General features: G+C 48.3%; 1 protein-coding gene across 1 annotated transcript; it reads left to right on the forward strand.

The window, feature by feature from the left end:
* Nucleotides 1-3,246: 3,246 nt before the first annotated feature.
* On the forward strand, nt 3,247-24,269 carry LOC128842807 (UAP56-interacting factor-like). The gene is made up of 9 exons (XM_054039001.1): nt 3,247-3,428; nt 10,558-10,701; nt 18,061-18,203; nt 20,386-20,513; nt 21,011-21,098; nt 22,391-22,434; nt 22,522-22,596; nt 23,335-23,446; nt 24,094-24,269. The coding sequence occupies exons 1-9, from the start codon at nt 3,353-3,355 to the stop codon at nt 24,187-24,189; spliced, it is 906 nt and encodes a 301-aa protein (XP_053894976.1). The 5' UTR covers nt 3,247-3,352; the 3' UTR covers nt 24,190-24,269.
* The last annotated feature ends 342 nt before the right edge of the window (nt 24,270-24,611 follow it).

Genomic DNA, 24,611 nt, shown 5'->3' on the forward strand with positions numbered 1-24,611 from the left:
ATGATTTCAGAGCAATTGTTATCTAAAATTGCAGAAACAAACATGCTATTCATCTAGTATCACATTAGCCCAATTTAAAAGGGTAGATTGTTCCTTCAGCAGATTTTTCTCTTCCTTTCTGGTTTGTTTCTCCATAAGGCATTGAAAGCAGAGGAAGATAGTTTGGCAGGACATTCTGCATTCAGAGAGTGGGTGATGGACATTCCCAGCATTGACCTGTTCTCTTGTCTAGGGAGAGAAATGTGCACTGAAGAATCTAACTTGCACTTGCAATCCATTCAGGGTGCTAAGACTTGGGTCTGGATCTTATTCATGGGGGCCACAGATTGTGTTTTAAAGGGAGACTGAGCAAAGGGTAGAGAGGAAACTCAGCAATAAACAAGTCCATACTAATTATGCTCTACAGTTTACTGCTAATTTTTAGGGGGGAGGGGGAACACAATGGTATTTGGGATTTATAAGGAAGCATCTATCTGTTTTTAATTTCTCTTTCATCATACCATCAAGGTCCCTAACAGATGAAGTAGGGAAGAAGGAGTCTGTGACACAGGTTTTGTCTAGATGATGAAAAGAGGTGCTTGTGGAAACTGAGTCAGCAAACTCAAGTTAGCTAATGAGATTTGAAACACCCCTTGGCATCACATGCATCACAAAATAGCACCTTAAAATGGTATTAGCTGGTCCCATAGTACTAGCTGGCCACAAGGAAACAATTTTAATTTTGTTAAACTATTGTCTACACTGGGTGTTAAAGGATTTGAAACACAACTCAATTTTAAAGCATCTTTGTTCCCTGCCAGCAAGATCCAAAGGGGACTAAACACTTTGTACTTCCTTAATGGTTTGTCTACACTTGAATTAAGGTAGGGTGTGAATTTAGAGCACGACAGCTATTTGGAATAACTGTGTGGACACTATTTTTCCATAGTATCAGAGCCCACACATGGAGTTATTCAGGAATAACAAGAAAATATTCCTGAGTAACTCCAATTTAAGCCCTAATCTTAAACCACTTCCCAAGTAGAACCAGCAACATCAGCTGCTTTTGAACAGGAACATTTGTGGGCTGAAGGGTCACTATTAGGAGAAGGCACTTAATAGGCCATATTATTATTCATTTGTATTACAATAGTCCCTAGAGACCAACCCAGCATGGAGGCCCATTGTGCTAGGAACTGTACCAACGCAGAGCAGCAACAAATTCCTACCCCAGAGAGTTTACAATCTAAACACAAACTGAAAATACCATGTTTTTAAAGGGCAGGTTTTTTGGCCTTGTGGGAACACCACTTCCAGGGCACCCTCTCAAGGCACAGGGGGGCCATGCAGCCCCTTCCCTCAATAACTTTCCACACTCTAAAGTATTTAAAACAAAACTCTTCTCTGGGGTCTAGTTTATGACAACCTGTCCACACAGTTCTCAGTGGTCTTCCAGGCCCAAATCCTTCCTTCTTGGCTAAGGCATTACACTGCCCTTCTGGGTTTGGGCTGGGCTTCTCCCTGCTCCCTTTAAATTGCCCTCTGGCCATTCCACCCAGGCTAGTAACGAAACATTTCAAAAAACAGAACTCAAAATAAAACCTTCATAACAATAATCCTTCCTCTGAGGCATCTCCACCCGGTACAGCTTTTCTCGATGGCTTGGAGACCCAGGCACAGCCCTCTAGAGCACTGGTTTTCAACCTGTGTGCAGCTTATCAGCACACAGCTGTGGCCCATGTGACATCCTCAGGGCCATATGGGTAGTATATATATTGTGTGGCTGCAGCCCCCGTAACACAGAATGCTGCATATGTGGCCCACAATGGTAAATCCGTTGAGAACCACTGCTCTAGAGGCTCCCCTAGTGTCTCAGGGACTCCTGCAGTCACCTGCTCCCTAGCAAGGATCGATGACCCCAGCTGGCTAGCATCTTTCCTTCTCTCTCCAGAGGCCTGATGAGCTCAGGCGACCTTTTTCAAGAGGAGACTTGGCTGCGTCCCATCTCCCTTCAAAGGGCCAGCCCCCCCCCCTGACAAGCCTTAAAATGGGGAAGGCCCATTTCCCCCTTTTCCATAACTCAGAAACGGTGGATAATTTCCCAACATTATATTCACCTCTGGGCTACGCCCAGGCCTGGGCAGCGCTAACCCCCGAGGAGAACTGCCCAGCCTCAGATGAGCCTGTGGCATACCCTGAAGTAGTGGAACCTCCACACCCCCACTACAATTCATGAAGTAAATCTAATAAAGGGAGACAGGAGAGCAGGAGGTCGAGAGAAGAAGACACAGCATTGGCGGTTGCTGCTGGGACAGGGAGATTTGGAAAAGGAGGCAGCAGCCGCTGGGATAGGTGGAGGTCTGGGGGGAAAGCTCTTGCTGGAAGAGGGGCTGAAGGGGGTGCTGGTGCTAGAAAGGGCGAGGTGGGTACTGCTAATGCTGTTGGAATGGGGCGGGAGAGGAAGGGATGGTGCTATCTGGAGCTGAGGCGGGGCGAGAAGATGCTGGCGGGTGCTGGCCAGGGGCTGGGGAGGGTGTCTGGGCTGGGTGCTGGGGAGGATGCCAGAAGTGGGTGCTGGCTGGGGAGGGTGTCCGGGGCGGGTGCTGGCCGGGGAGGGTGCCAGGGTGGGTGCTGGCTGGGGACTGCAGCGGGTGCCCGGAGTGGGTGCTGACTGGGGTGGGTGCCCAGGGTGGGTACTGGCTGGGGACTAGGGAGGGTGCCCGGGGTGGGTGCTGGCCAGGGGCTGGGGAGGGTGCCAGGGGCGGGTGCCAGGGGTAGGTACCAGTGGTGGGTGCTGGGGAGGGTGCCAGGGGCGGGTGCTGCCTGGGTGCCAGGGGTGGGTACCAGTGGTGGGTGCTGGGGAGGGTTCTAGGGGTGGGTGCTGCCTGGGTGCTGGGGAGGGTGCGAGGGGTGGGTACCAGTGGTGGGTGTTGGGGAGGGTGCCAGGGGCGGGTGCTGCCTGGGTGCTGGGGAGGGTGCCAGGGGCGGGTGCCAGGAGTGGGTACCAGTGGTGGGTGCTGGGGAGGGTTCTAGGGGTGGGTGCTGCCTGGGTGCTGGGGAGGATGCCAGGGGCGGGTGCTGGGGAGGGTGCGAGGGGTGGGTACCAATGGTGGGTGTTGGGGAGGGTGCCAGGGGCGGGTGCTGGCCGGGTGCTGGGGAGGGTGCCAGGGTCGGGTGCCAGGGGTAGGTACCAGGGGTGGGCGCTGGCTGGCCCGCTGGCACTCTCCGGCCCGGCACATTCCAGGCAGGCGCACAGAGGAGCTGGGCGCAGAGCCGGCCGGGCGGGGACGGGCAGCTGGGCAGCGCGCCCGGAGCACCGGCCAGGCTGGGCACTGCCTCTCCGCTCCCAGCGCTGGACCCGCAGCAGGAGCCCATGGAGGCGGCGGGGCCGGAGCCGGGAGCCGGCGCGGGGCCGGAGCGGGGCGCGGAGGAGATTGACATGTCCCTGGGTAGGTGCCGGTCCCTGCCCCGCCGAGCGCCCTGCCAGGGCTTCCCGCGGAACCGGGGCGCGCAGCCTGGGGCGCTTGGAGAGGCAGAGCGCACGGAGCGCCAGGGCCCGCCAGCCCCGGTATCTGCGCTGGGCTCCGCGGCGCGCAGCCCCTTGGCTGGACAGGGCGAGACGCAGCCCGGCGAGGGGCCCCTCCGGGCTTGGCACGGAGCTGCAGGCCGGGCCGGCGCCCGGCCCCGCTGGGTGAACTCCTGGGCCGGCGGGCGGAGCTGCCCCAGGGCGCGCCGCGGCTGGTGTCCCGGAGTCCGAGCGCGCCTGGCCGCGGCAGCCTGCCCTGGCCGCCCGGGCTGGCCGGGAACGGGAGGCGCCCGGCTGCCGGCTGTGGGAGCTTTCCCTGACCCCGGCTGCCAGCGGCCCGCCCTCAGCACAATGCCATCGCCGTGAAATCATCCGCGCCCCCTGGCTGGGCGCTTCCCCGGCCCCCAATGCTGCGGGGAGGCCAGACCTGATTTGGAGCCTTTCCTTTTACTGCCTGTGTAGGACTCAAACGGGGCTTACCTGCCAGGGAGCGCAGCTGGCCCTCTGAAATCCGGGATCCCCGAGGCTGGGACCCGGCCCGGGCTCCGCAGGCAGTTGGAGTCTGGTGGTAGAAACAAACCAAAACAGAGAAAAGAAACTGCTGTGGGGTGTAGTGCCGCTTCCCCCACACCCTCTGCACAGGTGGAGCAGCAGGCGGGGTTTGGCTCCGGCCCAGGCAAGCAGCTTGTTTCTGGGTATTTACAGCGATCAGGTTCATAGGGAATGAATTTTAAAAATGACCATGTCTCTTTGCTGGGAGCTGTGGGATGTTTCTAGTCTAGGGAGGAGGAATATTGTGAACACGGTGAAAAGCCAAATACCACAGCAGGAAAAATGCTGACTTTTTTCAATTGTGCTCTAATAAAAGAAAACAAGAACAAGGAACGGACCCAGTGCAATTTGACTGGATGAGGTGGATTAGATGCCCAGTTCTGTCATGTCCCTTTGAAAAATTCAGCCTTTATTTATCCAGTTGCAGCATAATCTAGGAATTTTAGGGGCCTAGTCAACTGCCATGGATATTAAAGGGCGCTGGAGTAGCCCCTTCCCAAGGAATAGTAACATCAGAATGGCTGTTTTGTCAGGTTCCCCCCTGTATTTTGCAGTTTCTGTTATGTGACATAGTGCCCCATAGAACTGGCTGCCAGGCATACCGAACATGCGGCATACAATATAAAGATCAAGGTTACATTCCGGGAGAATGTACGGATGTAATAGCTGTACAGTGTGGGTGTTAAATGGCAGAAAAAGAGCAAGTGGAAAAACATCAGTTTAAAAAACTGTCTCTGAACGCTGCTGAGAGACACAACCTAACTTCAGAGCTGAAAGTTTCTAACCCAGCAGGTTGGAGAGAGACTGATAAATGGACCCTCGGCCGAAATGAAAACATGAGCCCGGGCCTGTGGTCACTTGGTGCTGAGACTATTATTAGCAGCTCGCTCATTAGGCCAGTCAGTTTTCTGTCAGGGACTATGTTGATCTGGGCATAAACAACTGTCCTTTTATTAAGTCACGAGGTTTGGGATATAGATCCGGGAGGCTTATTCCACTGACATTTTCATTCTATAAACAAACTTTGCCAGGCTGTAATTGTTGGGTTAGCTGCATACTTTTAATAGAGGCACTGGACCGTTTCTAGCCCCATACAGTAGAAATTCTGGAGCAGAACAACAGCCAGTTCTATTTTTTTCACAGAAAACCCAGAGCCAGATCCTTGGCGTGGTGTGAAGTGATGTAGCTGTACTGACTTCAATGAAGCTCTACTGATTTACAGCTGCTGAGGATCTGGCCCCTAATTTCACTATTTGTTTGGGGTTACACTGAGTGACCCTAGCACTGGGTCCTCTGAGGTGTGGTTGCGCTGCTCAGGGCAGGTTTGAAGGCTCAGTTTTAGCAGAACAACCAGGAGTCCGGTGGCACCTTAAAGACTAACAGATTTATTTGGGTATAAGCTTTCGTGGGTAAAAAACCCACTTCTTCAGATGCATGGACCACTGGTAGATGCTGATATTATAGCCCCAAAACTCTGAGAGTTCTTATGCACATTCACACAGCAGAAAATTATTTTTCATAATTGCTGTCTCTTCTCTACAGCATTTACTTATGAAAATAGAGTAGGGTCCCAGACAGGCCCACGGTAACCGTTGCTGTACCTATTTCCTTTTCAGCATGGAAAGGTGGTCAAGCAAACAACTGAGTATTTTTCACTTACAGCAAAGGGAGAGTGATTTCCATCAGTCCTGTGAGCTCAGTATCAGCTCCCTGTTCCCACCTCCACCAGGAGCAAGCCGGGACTCAGCTAGGAACGCACGTCAAAAATGTCTGTGCTCCAGGCAGCACCTGCCTCACGGGCACACATCAGTGAGACCATTAAAACACATGAACATTGAGATCACCCCATGGGCTCTGCTCCGGGCAGACGGGGTAGCAAAATCACAAAAACAGGCAGGGAGTCTAGTCTCCCTCATACCTGACACTGTTCACTTACTCTGGGTCTTGTATTCCTTTGGTTCTTGGTATTTTTGGTAGAGATTGACAAATGACAAGCACTTGAGGAGTGATTTGTACCCACAATAATGGCTCTAGGAAATCTCCTGGCATGCGGCCACCTCCATCAAAGAAAACACTTTCCAGCAGTCTCTGCATAAGCATGGGTGAAGTGAGCGTTCCATTATAAGCCTGATTTTGACAGCCCTTCCCCCACTCTTCACACAGCACACAGTCAACCTGTGGAACTCCTTGCCTGAGGAGGTGGTGAAGGCTAGGACTATAACAGGGTTTAAAAGAGAACTAGATAAATTCATGGAGGTTAAGTCCATTAATGGCTATTAGCCAGGATGGGTAAGGAATGGGGTCCCAGCCTCTGTTTGTCAGAGGGTGGAGATGGATGGCAGGAGAGAGATCACTTGATCATTACCAGTCAGGTTCACTCCCTCTGGGGCACCTGGCATTGGCCACTGTCAGAAGACAGGATACTGGGCTAGATGGACCTTTGGTCTGACCCACTAGGGCCGTTCTTATGTTCACTAATTTGGTGAAAACTGAAACAATCTGTCTGGAATTCCATATACATTATCTGATGACAGGTTGGAATTTTTTTTTTTTTAGGGTGCACCAGACTTCAAAACACTTTGGGTTACCAAACCTAGATTTACTTTAACCCACCTTGTTGAGACCCGGCGCCTTTGGCTAACTGGGGAGGGTTTCTTAGCAGAATCGTTTCGCTAAAAGCAGTTGAAACATGCATAAAGTGATGCAGAGTCCACATGCTGCCTTGTGGAGAGTGAAAGAAGTTTGCAAAAGATGGACGCTTGCTTCCAAAACTGTGCAACGCTCACAGGCACATCCTAAGGAACCGCATGGGGGGCAGGAGTTCTTTCTGAAGCCTCTCAGAGGACTCATAGACTCATAGACTTTAAGGTCAGAAGGGACCATTATGATCATCTGGTCTGACCCCCTGCATGCTGCAGGCCACAAAACCGTCCCTACCCCTTCCCTTGACTCTGCTGTTGAAGTCCCCAAATCCTGTGTTTTGGTAACTTCAATTGGCAGAGAACCCTCCTGCTAGCGATCCCTGCCCCATGCTGCGGAGGAAGGCGAAAAACCTCCAGGGCCTCAGCCAATCTACCCTGGAGGAAAATTCCTTCCCGACCCCAAATCTGGCGATCAGTAAGACCCCGAGCATGTAGGCAAGAGTCTCCAGCCTGACCCCTGTTAGCCATTATACTATTTACCTGCCATTGCTCGGTATTCCTTGGCTAATATGTTTTTCCATTAAACCATTCCCTCCATAAACTTATCTAACTTAATCTTAAAACCAGACAGGTCCGTCGCCCCCACCGTTTCCCTCGGAAGGCCGTTCCAATATTTCACCCCTCTGACGGTCAGAAACCTTCGTCTAATTTCAAGCCTGAACTTCCCCACGGACAGTTTATATCCATTTGTTCTCGTGTCCACATTAGTACTGAGCTGGAATAATTCCTCTCTCTCGCAAGACCCTGCTCCATCCTAAGTTGCACAGCTGTTTTTGTCTAGTTTAAGTGTTTCTAAACCACGTCCTATCACAGTGGCCTATAGGCACAGGTATGTGTTTAAAGAAGTCTGCCACTAACAGAAATACAGGTGCCTGACTGGAGCTGAACCAGCAAAAAAATGGAGTAAGACAGTGGTGAAGAGAGAGAGAGAGAGAGAGAGAGATTCTCCTTCCTGCTGCCATAATGCCACTAATTTAGGTTTAAACATATGAAGGTTTAATCAGAGGAAAAGTTAAATGCAGGCATATGAATGGGTGGCATTGTACAGGCTCAGGACCATTAATGTTACACTCGGAAAGGCAACAGAGTCCAGCGAAAGAAGACATGAACAACAGCATGGTCTCATGCCGTGAACACCGTGACCCAGGATCTCTTTCTCCACTGAACACACAGTTAAAACCCCTGATCTGTTTAGAGCTAATTATAGGCCCCGCAGCAGGTGTTCTGTGGAGGTCTGGGACATTAGCAGTATTGCCTGGTTCCCTTTTGCTTGTATTTTAACCCCCTCTCTACCCATCTGTGGTGAGGTGGAGCTGAGGATGACTCAGAGCTGACAGGTGTCCCAGTCACTAACCCGTTATAGAGCAGCACGAGAGCCAGCGGATTGCTCTCTCCTTTCCCTGTAGTGTAGAGGCTGTGGGCAATTTCCAAAATACCTAGCTGCTGCTGCTGCTGGCCACGGAGCAAACATGGAAACTGAATCCCTCTGTTCAACATACCAGAGGGGTAGCCGTGTTAGTCTGAATCTGTAAAAAGCAACAGAGGGTCCTATGGCACCTTTAAGACTAACAGAAGTATTGGGAGCATAAGCTTTCGTGGGTAAGAACCTCACTTCTTCAGATGCAAGAGATCTTGCATCTGAAGAAGTGAGGTTCTTACCCACGAAAGCTTATGCTCCCAATACCTCTGTTAGTCTTAAAGGTGCCACAGGACCCTCTGTTGCTCTGTTCAACATGAAACCTAATAGCTGGTTCCGTTGGTGTAGGACTGAAGAGGGATCTGTTAGAGAGAATCTACCTCCCTGCCATGAAATGCAGGTATTTCCCCACTCAGTGCTCGTCTGCTTTTTCCTTTCATGCTGTTACCGTGCTACGTGAGGATACATGCTGGATCAGACTGTTACTTTTCAGCTCATGTGCCCCCATCCAACTGTGTGAGTGCACGTTCCAAACAACTGGAGAAGTATCACCAACCCCAGGCGGTCAAACGTCCTGAGTCAGGTCACTGAAAATCATGAGAATGTCTTAAAAGTCATGAGATTTTAAAATAATAATAATACAGTTTGGGTTGTTTTTATTTGCCTGCTGGTTTTTGAGCTTTCGGAGGGTTCACAATTTCCAAGTTTTTCCTTGCAACCAGCAGGGCTAGAAATTTCCATTTAAAAAATAAAAGTAAACAGAGATTCTCACATAATCTCATAAATCCTGGAGCTGGGGCTTTATGAAAAGAAATCACAGACTCATGATAGATCCCTGAGAGCTGGGAACACTGTCGGGGGTAGACACCTTTACTGATGTCAGATTAAACGAACTCAGACCCCTAATGAGCGTGAGTCCTCATTTATCACCCCACTTTCAGGCCTTTATCATTGCTGTGCCTCAGTTTTTCCATCTGTAAAATGCAGAGTTGCAGGGACAATTAATTCATTAATGGTTGTACAACATCTTACAGTCCTCGGGGGGGTGGCTGCTGGCGAATTGCTGATGTCCCAAGGGCTTCATTGTGCCTTGGAGGCACTGGGCCCTATGGGGGGCAGTGCAGAACTGCAGCACTGTCCCAGAGGTAGCAGTGAGCTGGATTACACTCCAGGGAACCTGGCACAGTGGGGGTCAGATCCATGGCCCTGCCTCCTCCTTACCCCCTGTGGGGCAATGTATGTCTCAGGGGGCAGGGGGCTGGGGAGGACTCTGTGAAAGCCCCTTGTGAGGGGTATGCCAAGGGTGGGATCTCTGGGCAGCACCCGGCTTTCTGTGCTATACCGGAGGCCAGACATCTCTCTGCCCTTAGACTCATAGAATATCAGCGTTGGAAGGGACCTCAGGAGGCCATCTAGTCCAACCCCCTGCTCAAAGCAGGACCCATCCCCACTAAATCATCCTTGAGATGCGTATGACTAGTGCAGATACATGGTCCAATCCCTACAGCCATTTTCACGTACAGCCAAAGTCTGCTGTCAGGGACATCGCTGTTGATAAGGACTGCTTTCCATCCACTTAATCCAGATATGCATCCGTATAACTGCGAGCAGTAATTGGCCCTTAATTAAATTCAGGTCCCAAGCAGCATTAGGTGCAGTTATTAAATTAATCCTCTATAACTGTGGCTTCACAGGAGTAACAATACTTCCACTCTAACCTGCCTCCCCCTTTTAATTAACCTTATCAAATACTGTCTCTAACCTGCATAGTCTATAAGGTATCACAAACAGCTGATTGATTCCTTCTGCAGATCTTTTCTCCATTAAAAACCAAACCTAATGGGAATATTTTCTAGCTGGTATAAGTATGAGGAGATTAGGTATGAATCGCTCAGTTTCTCTGTGTCGCTCTCAATATATTTAATGGTGACTTTACGTTAGGATTATTTTACTTTATATTACTTGCAGGCGTTTATTTGCTCCCAAGTAGCCAGAATGTTTTATGTGGGAACGTTCCAGCTCACAGGTGCTCAAACTTTCCTGAACTGTGACCCTATGGTACAACAGAAAAAAGTTTTTGGACCCCCCACATCTAGCTGTAAAGAGAGGGAAGGTGGTCACCACGCCTCTGGACCTGGTCACAGGCTCAGGTTGTGAACCCACACTTCAGTTCATTTCTACTTTTCATTCACAGTTATAGTTACACATGCCATCCCCACCATGTGACTGATCGGGGGCTTTTAGCACCTGGCAAGCCTAGTTTGTAGCAGCACAAGCCTTGTTTTCAATATGGAGGATAATTGGATGTACTCACAATGGAACATGATGTTAGCTGAAATTGCAGTTTTCCCTGTTTTTTTCCTTTGTGTTTTCCAATCCAGATGACATCATAAAGCGCCACAGGAAAGGACAAACCAGCGCAAAGTTAGTAGGGGACAAACGAAGGCAGCAAGTGAAGAACAGGAATTCAGCATATGGAAATGGGAGACCTGGGTTCCGTACCTGGATGCAACGAAACCGGCAAGGTATGTAACTGCTAACGTGCAGCCGTAGGAAATAAGGAGATGTTTAGGATGGAAGGATGCCTGTGAAGCCAACCACCCTGACTATCCTCTTTTGAGTGTACATTTGCACACCAAGAGATATCGTCCCAAACCTTTGCTTCTCTAATCCTGGACAGTTGTAATATCTACTTTTGCTCTCGGTAGCTTAGCAAAAAGGAATTTGTCTGTAACAATTGAAGATCCAGGCTCTTTCAAAGCATAAATTCATGCCTTTCTCCCCCTCTTTCCTTCCTCATGAATAACTAATTCAAAATGACTTAATATCAACTCTTCCCTTTTGAGTTTTGCATATTTTAATTATACTCTTCCTAATCCCCCGTTTTCCCAGAACACACTTAAATTACCCCTTAGGTTACCCTCTGATCGTTCAGTTATTGGAGTTAATTTATCATTTTGGTTGAACCCATTATTTTTAGGATGTGCCTTGAATAATAATGTGTGACCACACAATAATCTAAATTGGCTCTACTAGTTTTTATGCACAAAGCTCAAATGACTTCTTTTGTGCATCTTAGAATTTTTCCATCTGTTTTTACTGCTGTTAAACAAGTTTGCTGAAGGTTTTAGAGGATTATTCTGCTCTATCTTAAATATTTCTCTTCTCAATGCAAACAGTATGTAGTGCAGTATGAGTACTGAGCATAGGTCCTGTTTGTGTTTGCCTTGTTCTTGGTACATTCTCAGTCAGCACAACGAGCAGCACTGAACTTGCTAAGGTTCAGAAGAAGTTACTCTTCATTTACCCTAGCAAATCGGACAACAAATTATTTAAGATTTTGATGGTCTTGTACCCTGAACCACCATTGTTCAGCCATTGACAACAGTGAACTCAGAGGTAAATAAGTCAAACTAAAGATTTTTGTGACATTCCCTAGGGTACAATCTGGCTTGCTGAACAGCGGTGTCCCCTCAATTCTCCAACCTGGGGTGCCTTTTACTCCGCTTTGCTGTGAGAACTACCATGCCTTGTCTGTTCACACACAGCCTCCAGCATGTAGATCATTCCCAGATGAATTCTAGGAGTACTTCTAGCCAGCCACGCCTGAATTATATTGCAGAGCGACACCAGCAAACTCCCAGTCCCAGACTTGTCCCCAGAAATGTGCATCTTGTACTGCCTAGCTCCTTTCTTCTGTGCAGTACCAGCTCATAGAAAGTCCATCATTTCATTAACAGAAAATGATATGCACAAACCCTGTTGTCTCAAATGGAGGTTTTCAAATACCGCAATCCAAATATCCACTGGTTTAGATAAAACAATAAAACAAGTTTATTAACTACAGAAAGATAGATTTTAAGTGATTACAAGGAACGAGGCAGAAAAGTCAGAATTGGTTACAAAGAAATAAAAGGTAAAACGCAAACTAATATCTAACTTGATAAGCTAAGTGAACTTGAAGCAAAAAAGGTTTTTCTCACCACATGCTCACAGCAGTCTGGCTGAATTCCTTCAGCCAGGACCCAGTTCAATGATGCTTCTTTTGTCTTTCAAACATTATTGATGCCATGAGTAGAGATAAGGGGAAAGAGGCGGTTTGTGTCCTCTGTTCCTAATCTTTATATCTTTTCCTCGTCTTTGAGAATCATCTCCAGCAGGGGTTTGGGTGACAGCCAGTCTGTTCACACGGGAACCCCCCTCTGTTCCATTGCCAAAATGTAAATTTCTTGCTTACACCCTTCTTCCTGCCAAAGAACGGCTGCTTAACCAGGTGATAGCCCATTTGATTATGCCGACACCATGCTGTGGTGCTGGCTAAACTTTTGTCCCCGAGGAACTGATTTGGGCTGCTTCCCCAGATTTGGAATATGCCTTAGTAACATCATACAGGAGAATCTTATAACTTTACATACAACATTGCCACACATATTTTACCAGGACAATAACGATCAGCAAATTATGAGTTTTCAAATGATACTTCACAAGGCATACTTTGTACAAAATGTATCATAGTTTTGTAAAAGTGGTGAAAATAGGGATGCAATCTGTCACGATTTTAGTGTAGGTATTCCTTTAAAAAAATTCCCTTATTCTTAATTTACATTGTGGTTTTTGCAAGCCTCAGCATTTTGCAGATTAAACTGCATTTAAGACTTGCTCCTGTAAGCTACAGAGCACCCACTGCCCCTGCCGGAGTTGAAGTCAGTGGAAGTTTAGGGTGCTCAGCACTGCCAAGAATTTGGCCTTCTACATTGAAAGGGTTAACTTCAATTCAATCACCCCTGAAATGCAGCCATTTCTGGGCTGAAGTGTGATAGTTCTTATCACAAGTACCCCAGCACTTTAGGGAGAGGGAATTAAGTCTCTGAATACAGCAGCAAGGGATTTACACAGCTGAAATGCAATTGCCTGTATTGGAATTTGGCCTAAAACTTGGTGACGATTGCTCCGGAGAGTCTGCAATGCCAAGCTGTTATTGGAGTTTCTGTGTTAAATTCTTCTCCAAGAGGGACTGCCAAGCTCTGCTCTCCCGGGAGCTCCTCTCAGAACTCAGCTGGCCGGGGCAGAGGAGGCTCTTTGCCAGCATAGCTGTGCTCTGCACAAGCACAGTTTCGCGCGCCCCATGTCAGCACAGAGCAAGTCTCCTTATCAGCTGCATGCCCTACTGAGTCGATGAAGATCAGCTGTAACGAACATTGCCCCACTACGTCAGAGGTGGGGTCTACAGCTTTTAAAATAGCAACATTCACACCGTGTTTTCCGGGTCAGACTCTCAGCTGCCGTAAATCCAGGGAGCACCGTGGAAGCCAATGGAGCAGTGATGACTGACACTAGCTCTGGCTCAGGACACTCGTGAGTGGAGGTTTTGCCATGTGAACTGATTGGCAGGAGCAGGATTTTTTGACCCTGGCTCCTGGTTGTATTAATCCCTCCTGCTGCCCCAGTGAAATACAGTAAAACCTGCCAAGAGCAAAAGTGGGGGCTTGTAAGAGGTGGTCTCTCTTCAAAGATATGGTATTGCCACCCTTACTTCTGCACTGCTGCGGGCCAGGGGGCTACCGCCAGAGCTGGGCGCCCGGCCAGCAGCCACCGCTCTCCGGCTGCCAGCTCTGAAGGCAGAGCGGAGATCGGCGGCTGCTGGCCGGATGCCCAGCTCTCAAGGGAGTAAGAAAATGTGGTCACTGGTCACAGATGACAGTTGGTTGCTTTTCATAGCTTCTTCACCGTTAAATTATAGGGGGGAAAGTTCTGTGGCCTCTGCAGGTGGCTCCTGACAGGTGGGCTCTCTTCAGAGGTGGTCGCAAAGGCAGGATTTCTCCTGGCGGCAAGGAAATGCACCGTTGAGCCTGCTTTCTTCTCCTCCTGTGCAGAGCCGTGCTCGCCAGTCTGCGGGAAGGTGGTGGGTGGGGAGCGTGACGGTGGTGTCTGGCAGCTGGGTGAGAGGGACAAAGAGAGAACAACCCAGACTTGGTGAGGAAGAAAAACAAGAAGAGGGCAGACAGAAACACCCCCATGGGGGCAGAACAAGGAGAGCAGGATGGGAGAATGGTTAACAACAGCTTGGGACTCCAGGAGAGAGAGCCTAGGACTGCCCATGAGTTGTCCTCTGTCAGCCAGAGCGATAGGGGAATGTTCCAGGGAGCAGTGGAAGAAGAGGGTGAAAGGCATCGTCCTCCTTTAGATGCTGAACACGATTCCAGAGCGAATCCGTTTGTAAAGCTAATTTCCTGGAGGAAGGCCCCCCCCTCAGATTATCTAGATTCATCAAACCACTGCTTTCTATCCCCTTCTCTTCCTCCCCGCCCAGATGCACCAACTTCATTCATTCTGCAGTCACTGCTGCAGTGGAGTCTCCAGGATTCAGAGTGGCACAAAGAAAGCCATTTGCAGGGCACTACAACCAGAAGACATTATTGATCCTATAAAACGTATGAACAATGCTGCATATTCTTGGGCGCCATCTAGTGGCACCATGTCCATTGACTATCGACACATAGCCAGTCCCCTCTTCCTTAGAGTACTTTCATAATAGCCAATACCCTCCTGGAGCTGTGCTTTAGTGCTTCACCGCTGTTAGGACCAAAGCATCCTAAATCTGCCCTTCCCTTCTTTCCCCTTCGAACTACTATATTCCCTCAACTAACTTGCCAACACTTGTCACCAGTTGGGGCTACAGCCTTCATCAGTACTCACTGTGGGCCGGTCTGTCTTCACTGCAATATAAGCCCAGGGTTAGTAGACCTCGAGTTAGCAGAGCCTGGGTTTGTTAGCCTAGGGCTTAGAATCATAGAGCCACAGGGTCATCTAGTCTAACCCCCTGCCAAGATGCAGGATTTATTGTGTCTAAATCATCCAAGACAGACGGCTCTGTCCAGCCTCCTTTTGAAAACTTCCAGTAAAGAAGCTCCCATGGCCTACCTCGGCATCTATTTCATTGTCCTACTGTTCTTACAGTTAGGAAGGTTTTCCTGAGATTTAATCTAAATCTGCTCTGCTGGAGTTTGAACCCCTTGCCTCTTGTCCTGCCCTCTGTGGCAAGAGAGAACAACTTTTCTCCATCTTTCTCATGGCAGCCTTTCAAGTATCTGAAGATGGCTATCATATCTCCCCTGAATCTCCTCCAAACTAAACATAGCCAGTTCCTTTGGCCTTTGCTCACATGGGTTGCATTCTATCCCTTTGAGCATCTTCGTCACTCGCCTCTGGATCCTTTCCAGTTTCTTTACATCCTTTTTAGACACTGGTGACCAAAACTGGACACAGTTCTCCAGCTGAGGCCTAACCAGCACCAAGTAGCGCGGTACTCTCCTGTGACTTGCATGTTAGGCCTCTGTTCATACAACGTACAATTGCATTTGCTCTTTTTTGCAGCAGCATCACATTGCTGAGGTTGTGATCCACCACAACTCCCAGATCCTTCTCAGCCATGCTGCTGCCAAGCCAGTTTTCCCCCATTCGGTATTTGTGCATTTGGTTTTTCTTCCCTAAGTGTAGCACTTTACATCTTGGCTATAGCCTAGTTTTCCAATTTATCAAGATCCCTCTGAATTTTATCTCTATCCTCCAAAGTGTTGGCAACACCCCCCTAGCTTGTGTCATCTGCAAACTTCATCAGTATGCTCTCTCTAGCTACATCTAGGTCATTAATATTGATGTTAAACAACACCGGACCCAGAACAGATCCCTACGGAACCCCACTTGAGACCTCCCTCCAATCCAACATCATTCCATTATTAAAAAGAACAGGAGTACTTGTGGCACCTTAGAGACTAACACATTTATTAGAGCATAAGCTTTCGAGGGCTACAGCCCACTTCTTCGGATGCATATACTAGGATATACTATATGCATCCGAAGAAGTGGGCTGTAGCCCACGAAAGCTTATGCTCTAATAAATGTGTTAGTCTCTAAGGTGCCACAAGTACTCCTGTTCTTTTTGCAGATACAGACTAACACGGCTGCTACTCTGAAACATTCCAGTATTAGTTACTCTGTTTGCAGTTGTTTAACCAATTATGTATCAATGGTAGTTAGTCCAGCCTGCATTTCCCCAGATTATTTATCAGAAATTCATGGGAGACTGTGTCAAAAGCCTTGCTGAAGTTCAGGTATATTATGTCCACCACATAGTCCCTGGCCACCAAATCAGTTACCCTATCAAAGAAGGAAATCAAGCTGGTTTGGCATGATTTGTTCTTGGTAAATCCAGGTAGTCACAAATTGAATGAGCGTCTATACTCATGTGTAACCCCAGGTTAGGAATTGTTGAACCCTGGGTCCCAACCTGGGCCTCCAGCATCTACACTGCGTTGCGTGAGCTTGTGTCCAGCCACCCCATCCCAGAACTCCTAGTGTCCTCCCAAAATGTGGCCACTGCAGCTGTTTGTTGGTGGTACAGCGTGGGAAAACTTCACTGTCCAGGGGACAGGAAGTCAGCCTGTGGGATTGCGGGATACTTTTGGCAGAGTCCCAGAACAAGACTCCAGCGGGGCTGCATGTACACTGCAAAGCCACAGGGCTTGAACCCTGGGTCAAACCCCTCCATCTCTGTGGGGTCCTGGGTCTCAGCCCTGGGCTAGTGCGATTTGCGTGTAGATGGAAGTGGGGTTAGGCTTGAGCCAGAGTTTGAGCCCTGGGTTTACACGGCAGTGCAGACGTCACCTGTGAGGCCCATGTGTCAAAGGAACATCAGTGCTTCATAAGAACACTTCATCTCTAGCTGCTCGAGACATCATGAATTATTGACTCAGTGCTGTAGATAGACTGTACCTGCTTTGCATTTTGCGCTACTGAAGGATGTAGAGTGCAGTATTTTGTTAACGGCATTGAGATATTAAGCATTGTAAAGCATCACGACCTATGCTTGTTCTTGAAACTATGTCCTGACCAATAATTTATACACGAGTGTGAATATACATTTTGTTGAGATGGCCTCTCTGAAACTGACAAACAATTCTGACTACATGAGTTTATCACATATAGTAATTAGACCAGAATGCACCGTAACTTCACCTGAAGATTAAGAGCTGTTTTACTCTCTCTTTACAGTTCAGAAAGCACAAAAGCATGAACAGGCTTTGAGAAAAGAAAATATCACTAAAGCTAAATGGGTTTTAAGCTGTGTGTGTGTGGACTGCTCATTTGTTACCAACAACAGCAGCAGGTAGATGCAGAATTTATGCAAAGATTTATAAAGCTACAAAAGGGAATAGACCCCTGTTCATTTATGAAGCACCATCATCTGGGCATTCACGACCATTCCCAGCCTTTTGCAGGTTAATCCTCCAGATGGGTGCGCTCATTTCCATGTCAGTGCCCAGAGGGCATTGGAATCTTCCAGCTATTTCATAGCAATGTGGGGATGGGAGCTCTGTCGGCAGACGGGAAGGCTCCTTAGGGTACTATCTTTATTACAAGTCAGAATTGTCTTCTGTCTACAAGTCAGTTAAGTCTTAACATTCAGACCTTTCCTAAATCAAATCAGATACAGCTTTAAAACCTTGAAATCAAGTCACTGGAAAGACAAACCCCCTTACATTTTTTTAAACTAATTCACTTGGTTTTGAGCAAAACAGAGCCCCCCATTCCAAGACACATTTCAAGCTCCTGTACTAAGAAAATCCAGTACATTTTAATTTTGTTATTATTAAAATTGTTGCTCCCAGACTGACACTAAGTTTCAACCAGACACATTTTGAAATAAGAGGTGCTTTAAAAATAAGAATTTATAACAATGCTAACCCAGGGTAGCTGTGCCCCCAGAGCTCCCTGATCACTGTCAGCGTAGTTACCCTTCGGTCCATGTGAATGAACCCTGTGAATCCTTCAAATTCCTAAGTCAAGGTTGTGAAGGATACTAAAACAGGTGTTTCTCTTCCTAGGACCCAATCGATTTAGAAGAGGGTTTGGACAGCAGCAGTATAATAGAAGACCATTTAGAAGTGCCATGGCTGGTCCGAGAAGACGAGTAGCTGCCACATTAAATGGAGCGAGCCCTTTAAACCGGCAGGCTTTAGCTCAAGAGGTAGGCGGAGGGAGTGCGGGGGAATCCACAGCTGTTCCTCCGTGTCACAGCGTTCTGGAAGGGCCTGGGGTTTTTATCTTGACTTGCCTAAGAGAAGAGAGTCCAAGCAGAGAATATTTTATTTGCTGTCCAGTTAGGTTTATAGGATGTGAAACTTGCAATGGTGTCAATGTATTTTACGGAATCTGTGCAAAACCAGCCCTGTCTTACAGCGATTCCAGGTCACCTCCCTTACTATGGCCTCTCCCAAGGACATAGCTGAAGAGTCACCCTCAGTTTTGCCCACACAAGGCAAGAGCCAACGCCCTTTGAGGTCAACGGGAGGACTTCCATTGATTTCAATGCGTTTGGAAAGATTAGGTCTATATGGCTCGTTGGCATATGGATAATAGTCTTTGATTCTACAGAGGTGCTAGTGACAGTTTAGTTAAGGTTGCTTAACATCTTCCACGATAAACTCCCCTTTTTGGGTAACTTGTAACTTTCTCAAACTCTCACTGTGTCAGCCTGAAATCCTTCAGGAGTGGGGGTTTCGTTTGATTGGTTTTTAAGGTTTGAGTGAACGTGATTCAGCTATTTTTAGCATCAAGAGAATAGGGGAACAATACACCTTTACCATTAAAATAATTCTTGTAACTTTGTTTTGAACATCTCTAGCACCAAAATGGTTTGGGACAGAAGGCTGAAATTTAGCATGTAGATAGTCCTGTGGGAGGAGAGTTGCCTTTTCATGTCATGGCAGAAATCCATTTTGATGTGGGTGAGTTAGGAAGGTTTGAAAATAGTACTTCACATGTGCTCAACACGTTTTTTAAAACTAATGAGAACTCATATAATGACAATCTCCTGATAGTGGAAGAGGGCAGCACTGCATCTGCATGTATATAGAATTTGGTACTTATTTAAAGGGCATGTAATGAATTAGGTACGGACGGACTATGGCAGGATATTAAGAGAAAGTAGGAAGTAGTTGCTAGGAAGCATAATTCTAAGGTAGCTTTCATTCCACAGAAATTAACTGAGTAGGAGTCTGTGGAAACATGGATCGGGTAGTGGGTGGTGACAGTGAGATGGATATGGTCCTCCAGACATGGAGGGGGATAGTAAGTAGCAGTATTTAGAAGTAATGCAGAAGCTCTGCTTTACTGAATGGGGATCTTTTGAGGTGTCTGTTCTTCCATGTTCTAAGGCTCTGATCCAGCAAGGTATTTCAGCACATGGGCGAACAGTAACAGGAGTTTATTGAATGAGGCAGGATTTCAGGGGGATTGTGACTTGGGGTCATACTGTCTTTGCATAATTCCGTGTCTCCACAAACAAGTTTTGGCATTTCTGTCTTCCCTATGAAATATAATACACCCACACACTCCCTTTGAAACATTCTACCCTGTCATTCATAATTTCAAAAAATTGTTAATTACAGTAAAAAAAAAAAAAGACATGATTGAGGAAAAGAAGTTGCTACAATACCATAGATCAGTGGAAATCTCCATGTCATAGTGGGAAAGACCACAGCAGATCTCAGGATTTAATAAGCTTAAGGGATCGATTACAATTATCAAAGAAGAAAAAACACTTACACATCAGGATCTTTCATAATAATACAAAAGTCACATAGGAAATAAGAGACAAGGTGACCCTTGGAGCACCTTTCCCAGACCTGAAGAAGAGCTCGATGTAGCTCGAAAGCTTGTCCCTTTCACCAAGAAAAGCTGGTCCCATGACAGATATTTCCTCCCCCACCTTGTCTCTAATATCCTGGGACTGACACAGCTACAACTGCCCTGCATAGGAGAGAAGTCAGCCCCAGTGAAATTAACACGTGGGCAGTGGGAGTGAGTCAATTCCAAGGATGAATCTCCCTCAAAACTGCTAAACAAAGCCCACCGTGAATGATGCCATGAGAAATGCAGACTGCTTGGACACCCTCAGTCTTTCCAGCAGACCAAGTATCACCACGTACAAAAGGGAAGCAAGACAGTCCAGCAAACAAACAGATTTAAGCACTGCCTGACCCCCATGGCAGTGTGGCTGGGGATAGATTGGGAACAACGTCCATAGGAGTATTCTAATAGAAACTAATCCCCTGCTTTGTCATGTTTTGTGACTCTTTTCTCTGGCCACTGAGAAAGCAAACACAGCCATTATAGCTGATTGCAAGCGAGCTGTTGCTATGTTTTAGGGCATCCAGCATGATGAAGTGCTTACAAAAAGCAGTGACAGTGGACAGCCTGAAGCACAGAGACGGCTACCCCAGCGCCCCAAGAGATTCAGAACAGCGGGAGTCCCTGGCCAAGCCCCAGCTAGAAGGTAAACAGTCTGGCACATTGATCTGATCGAGAAATTATTTCCTTGTCAGTTTGGAAGACTCTCTCGTGCTATTAAATCTCCTCTTGTGTTCTGCATTGACTGGCGAGGTGCAGCAGCCATGGAGCGCACTGCACTTTATGAAATATTCCTTCTCCTATCGCTAAATCACTTGGAAATAAGTTTACTGCGTGCTTGTGTTTAATAACCAGACATTTCCTCTGCCACTTTTAATAAATACATTACAATTTCAACTCCTGTTATGCCAAGTGCAGAGCTGCCCAAGAGACTTTGGCGCCTCCCAGATTTGTACAAGAAGCATTTGGAATGTCTTACCCGTAGCAGCAACGTTGGCAGCCGGCAGTTCCTGGTTTGCTTTCATATGTTTTAAAATCAAACCCGGTTAGATTATTTCCTATTAAGCTGATGACTAGACCTTTCCCAATGCTCCTCCTCAAGGCAATCGTTTCCTCACTTTGCCTCTTTTCTTTTAATTGCAGGCCTTTCATGCTAAACAGGAGACCAGCCTTCCAGCAGAGGCAACCCCAAGTCAACTTTACCAGAGGGGTCAGTGTGCGACAGGCTCTTGTAAGATCTGACAAGCTTGATAATTATTTTAATGTGAATCGTCCTTTCTCCCTCCCTCCCACATTTGCATCCTTGCTTCTGCAGTTAGCTGGGAGAAATAGCCATGGTTATATAGAGCGCGTGGCCCAGAGCCTCAAAGGCCCCTCGCCCACTGAAATCCAGCTGGGCCTATATTCCAAAAGCGAATGAGCATATGCAGGATTGGGGCCATAGTGGCTCTTAGGCTGGTCACTCAGTTCTAAGTGTCCTGCACGTGTCTACGTGTCCTGGTGCTGGCCTCTAAGGGTGTGTGCACAGCCCACGGCACTGCACCTCCAGCCTGGGTCGACAGCCTTGGGTTAGCAGGGCGCATGCTAAACACAGCTGTGTGGACCGCGCTTTGAAGCTGCATCTCAGGCTGGGGCTGGAGCTGTGAAGCCTGACGTCTTCTACACCGCTATCCTAGAGCACTCTGCGAGCCCTGCTCACCGGAGTCTGTCGATGCAGGCTGGGGGGGACTTGCACCCGTGGGCTGTGTAGACATGGGGCACGTCCATTTCTGGCCTCTGTAACTCTTCTCCTTCTACGGGTAGAGATCAGACCGATGCCTATGGACAATCATGCCCCTTATAATAGTGAATATTCAACAATTTGTTCAAGCCCCATTTTACTGAGAGGCTTGTTGGCATTGCTCCATGGGCCCTGATCCTGCAACCACGTGCCAACAAGAGCACATGGGCATTAATGGGCATCAGTATGGTCAGGACCCAGGCCCAGAGCAGTGTGCACTAAATGATAATGCTGCATTACAAACAGAGTCTCAGATTACCATGTTGGCCTCTGGCTAATAACAGTAGAATAGGTGATAAAGTCGGGTTGGCTTGGACTGCAAGACAGAAGGGACAGCGCAAAATTAGCCCTGACCAAGCCATACGTTACAGTGAAAACCAAATTTCACTGACTTATTGGGGATATGGGGTGTAGCTGGAGCCATGTCGGTCCCAGGATATTAGGGAGAGATGGTGGGTGAGGTGATATCTGTTCTTGGACCAGCTTCTGGTGGTGAGAGAGACAAGCTGTCGAGCCACACCGAGCTCTTCTTCAGGTCTGGGGAAGGTGCTCCCGGCGTCACAGCAAATACAAGGTGGAACAGAGTGTTTAGCATAAGCGGTTAGTGAATATTCTAAAGGACCATTCACCGTAGAGTGGTGATAGTCTGTGTAAAAATCGTTATTTTAAGCTACTTTAGAGGGAATTATTTGTCTGAGAGACAGTTTCTAAAATCAATTTCTCTCCTGCATTTTATTTCACAGCAAACGGAACCACCCACAGAAGGGAAACGACCGTGGATGAGAAGGTAATTGGGAGAATTAAAAGAGACACACAAATGTGACCAGTTCATCACTACGGAAACCAAACGAGCTACGTTTCTCTTTCTCGGCAGGTGGCAGCTGCAGCCCAGCGCTGGAGCAGTTCTAACCATTTCTGTCTGTAACCCTCAGGCGAGCCACACCAATATGTGAGTAAATGGCCAGGGTGTATGGTTTTAGACAAGCTGCTAAGATCTGTGACACTGAAAAGGTCCACCCGAAATCCCCTTTGCACCTTAGAGCTGAGTGAATAATTCAGATTAAAATGTTCAGAAAATATGACCTCTTTCTGCTCCTGGAATAACTGAAAGCAGATTGCAGTTTCCTCCCATTTGTTCCTTACTTGGCTTAATCTGCAGCGCCGGTGCTTGAGGGACTAGCGGTGGGGAGCAAACCTGGGACCTCTGGATCTAAGCGTCTGTTTGAACTACAGAGCCAGCTCCATTTACTGGTAGGAGCTGATATTGTGCAACCGCTGGAGAGACACCGTTGGCCCAGGGGGGTGCCGTGGATTGACAGAGGGGCACTGGAGAGAGATGCTGTTCCAGGCTCCGGCTGGAAGAGGGGCTTTAGTGCCGTGCAGTGGCAATGCACAGTCAGCAAACCCACCCCCCTGGGGCTGGAGTAGCAGTGGAGGAGGGCCGGGCTCCACTGCCTTGGGGTAGCCCCAGACTGCATCTCCCTTTAGCCCCAGCGCTGCACACCTGCTGGGGGTTAAGCTGCACTGGCCACTCTCCACTGTCAATCACACTCATCAAGGCTGTAGTGAACAATACCCCCGGAAAGGCTAAGGAGCTGCAGGTGGCCCTTTCATCTGCCTGCTGCTAGAGAGTGATAGAAAACGAGCGACCTTCGCTTGCTAAGTAAATGCTCCGTGCATTCGACAGGCCGGGAGGCAAGCGGCCGTTTCTCAGAGGCCGAAGACCCCCACCAAGGACAGCCAAGCCCCAGCCCCGAGGAGTACCGCTAAGATTCAACTTCCGTGCAATGGCGAATCAGGTAGAGCAGATGGCACGAGTGTGTGAATGCTCAGATCAGCTGGACGGGCCACGCTCCGCGCTGCACGGGCGCAGGCCACGGTTGCCGTGTGACCGCTCGGATTTTCCAAACAAAACGTTTCCATTTGGAGTCAAAACCCCTTTTTGTTTGAATTTTACTATTTCAATTTTATATTTTAAAAAGTTTAAAAAAAAAAATCTTGGTAACGAAACATTTTGTTCAACCTGAAATCGTTGTTGGGGATTTTCCAGTTTGGCCCCTGAATCAAAACGTTGGTTATTCGCACAGCTCTAGCTTTCACACTGGCATACACAGTCATGGCCACAGTGCCCCAGAATAGCTCCAAGCTCCTGCTTTATCTTCCCTCGTGGTTACTCAAGTTCCTTGCCAGCACAGCATTACTAGGTACTGTGCACTCAGGTGCCCCCTGCTTGTTCTGGTCCTGACTGAGGACACTTTAGTGGTCGGGTCTGGTGCTGATGGAGGTTTTCCAGCCAAATGCATTTTATCAAGCTCCTTGCACAACTCCATGTGATGGCTAGTTTAATTGACTAGCTGGCTGCAGAAGCACATTCCAGGCGTGTTTTAATCAATACCCCCTGCAGATCTGGGTGTGAATCACGCTGTGCCCTCCCTTTCCCCTGCAGACCAGCCTGACCTTGGACGAGAGATTCTCCGGCCTGAGGAACAAGAGGCGTTTTACAGCAGCGAGGAACAGCGGCCGGACAGTCATGCTGCCCTAGTGCCACGTGTGTGGCCTGGGGATGGTGGATCCAGCCCAACCTGAATAACGGGCCACCAATAAAACGCAATTGATTCCCTTTCCGCCGGCTACCTTGGTATTACACCATTCCCTTGTGCACACACAGGCAGTCAAGGTACTGTCTGGGGCAGGGACAACCAGAACTTCAGGGCTAAAGTCTTGGCCAGGCAGTGACCCCTAGATCTGCGTAACTGCCCCCCGCAGCCAGGGAGTCCTGGGGCTGCGGTGGCCAGACAGAGGCCCTGGTAGCGTGTCTTTAAGGGAGCTGCAAATAATGCCATGGAGCTGTGGTTCTCCATCATTGCAGGGGCACCCACCAGCTTTGGGAGCAAGCCTGGTCCCCACTGCCAGGACTACCTGGGGTGCTCCTGTGACAGTGACTCCCTCACCCCACACTGCTTC

The sequence above is a fragment of the Malaclemys terrapin genome, chromosome 9 (genome assembly GCF_027887155.1).
Source record: "Malaclemys terrapin pileata isolate rMalTer1 chromosome 9, rMalTer1.hap1, whole genome shotgun sequence".
Classification (NCBI taxonomy): Eukaryota; Metazoa; Chordata; order Testudines; family Emydidae; genus Malaclemys; species Malaclemys terrapin.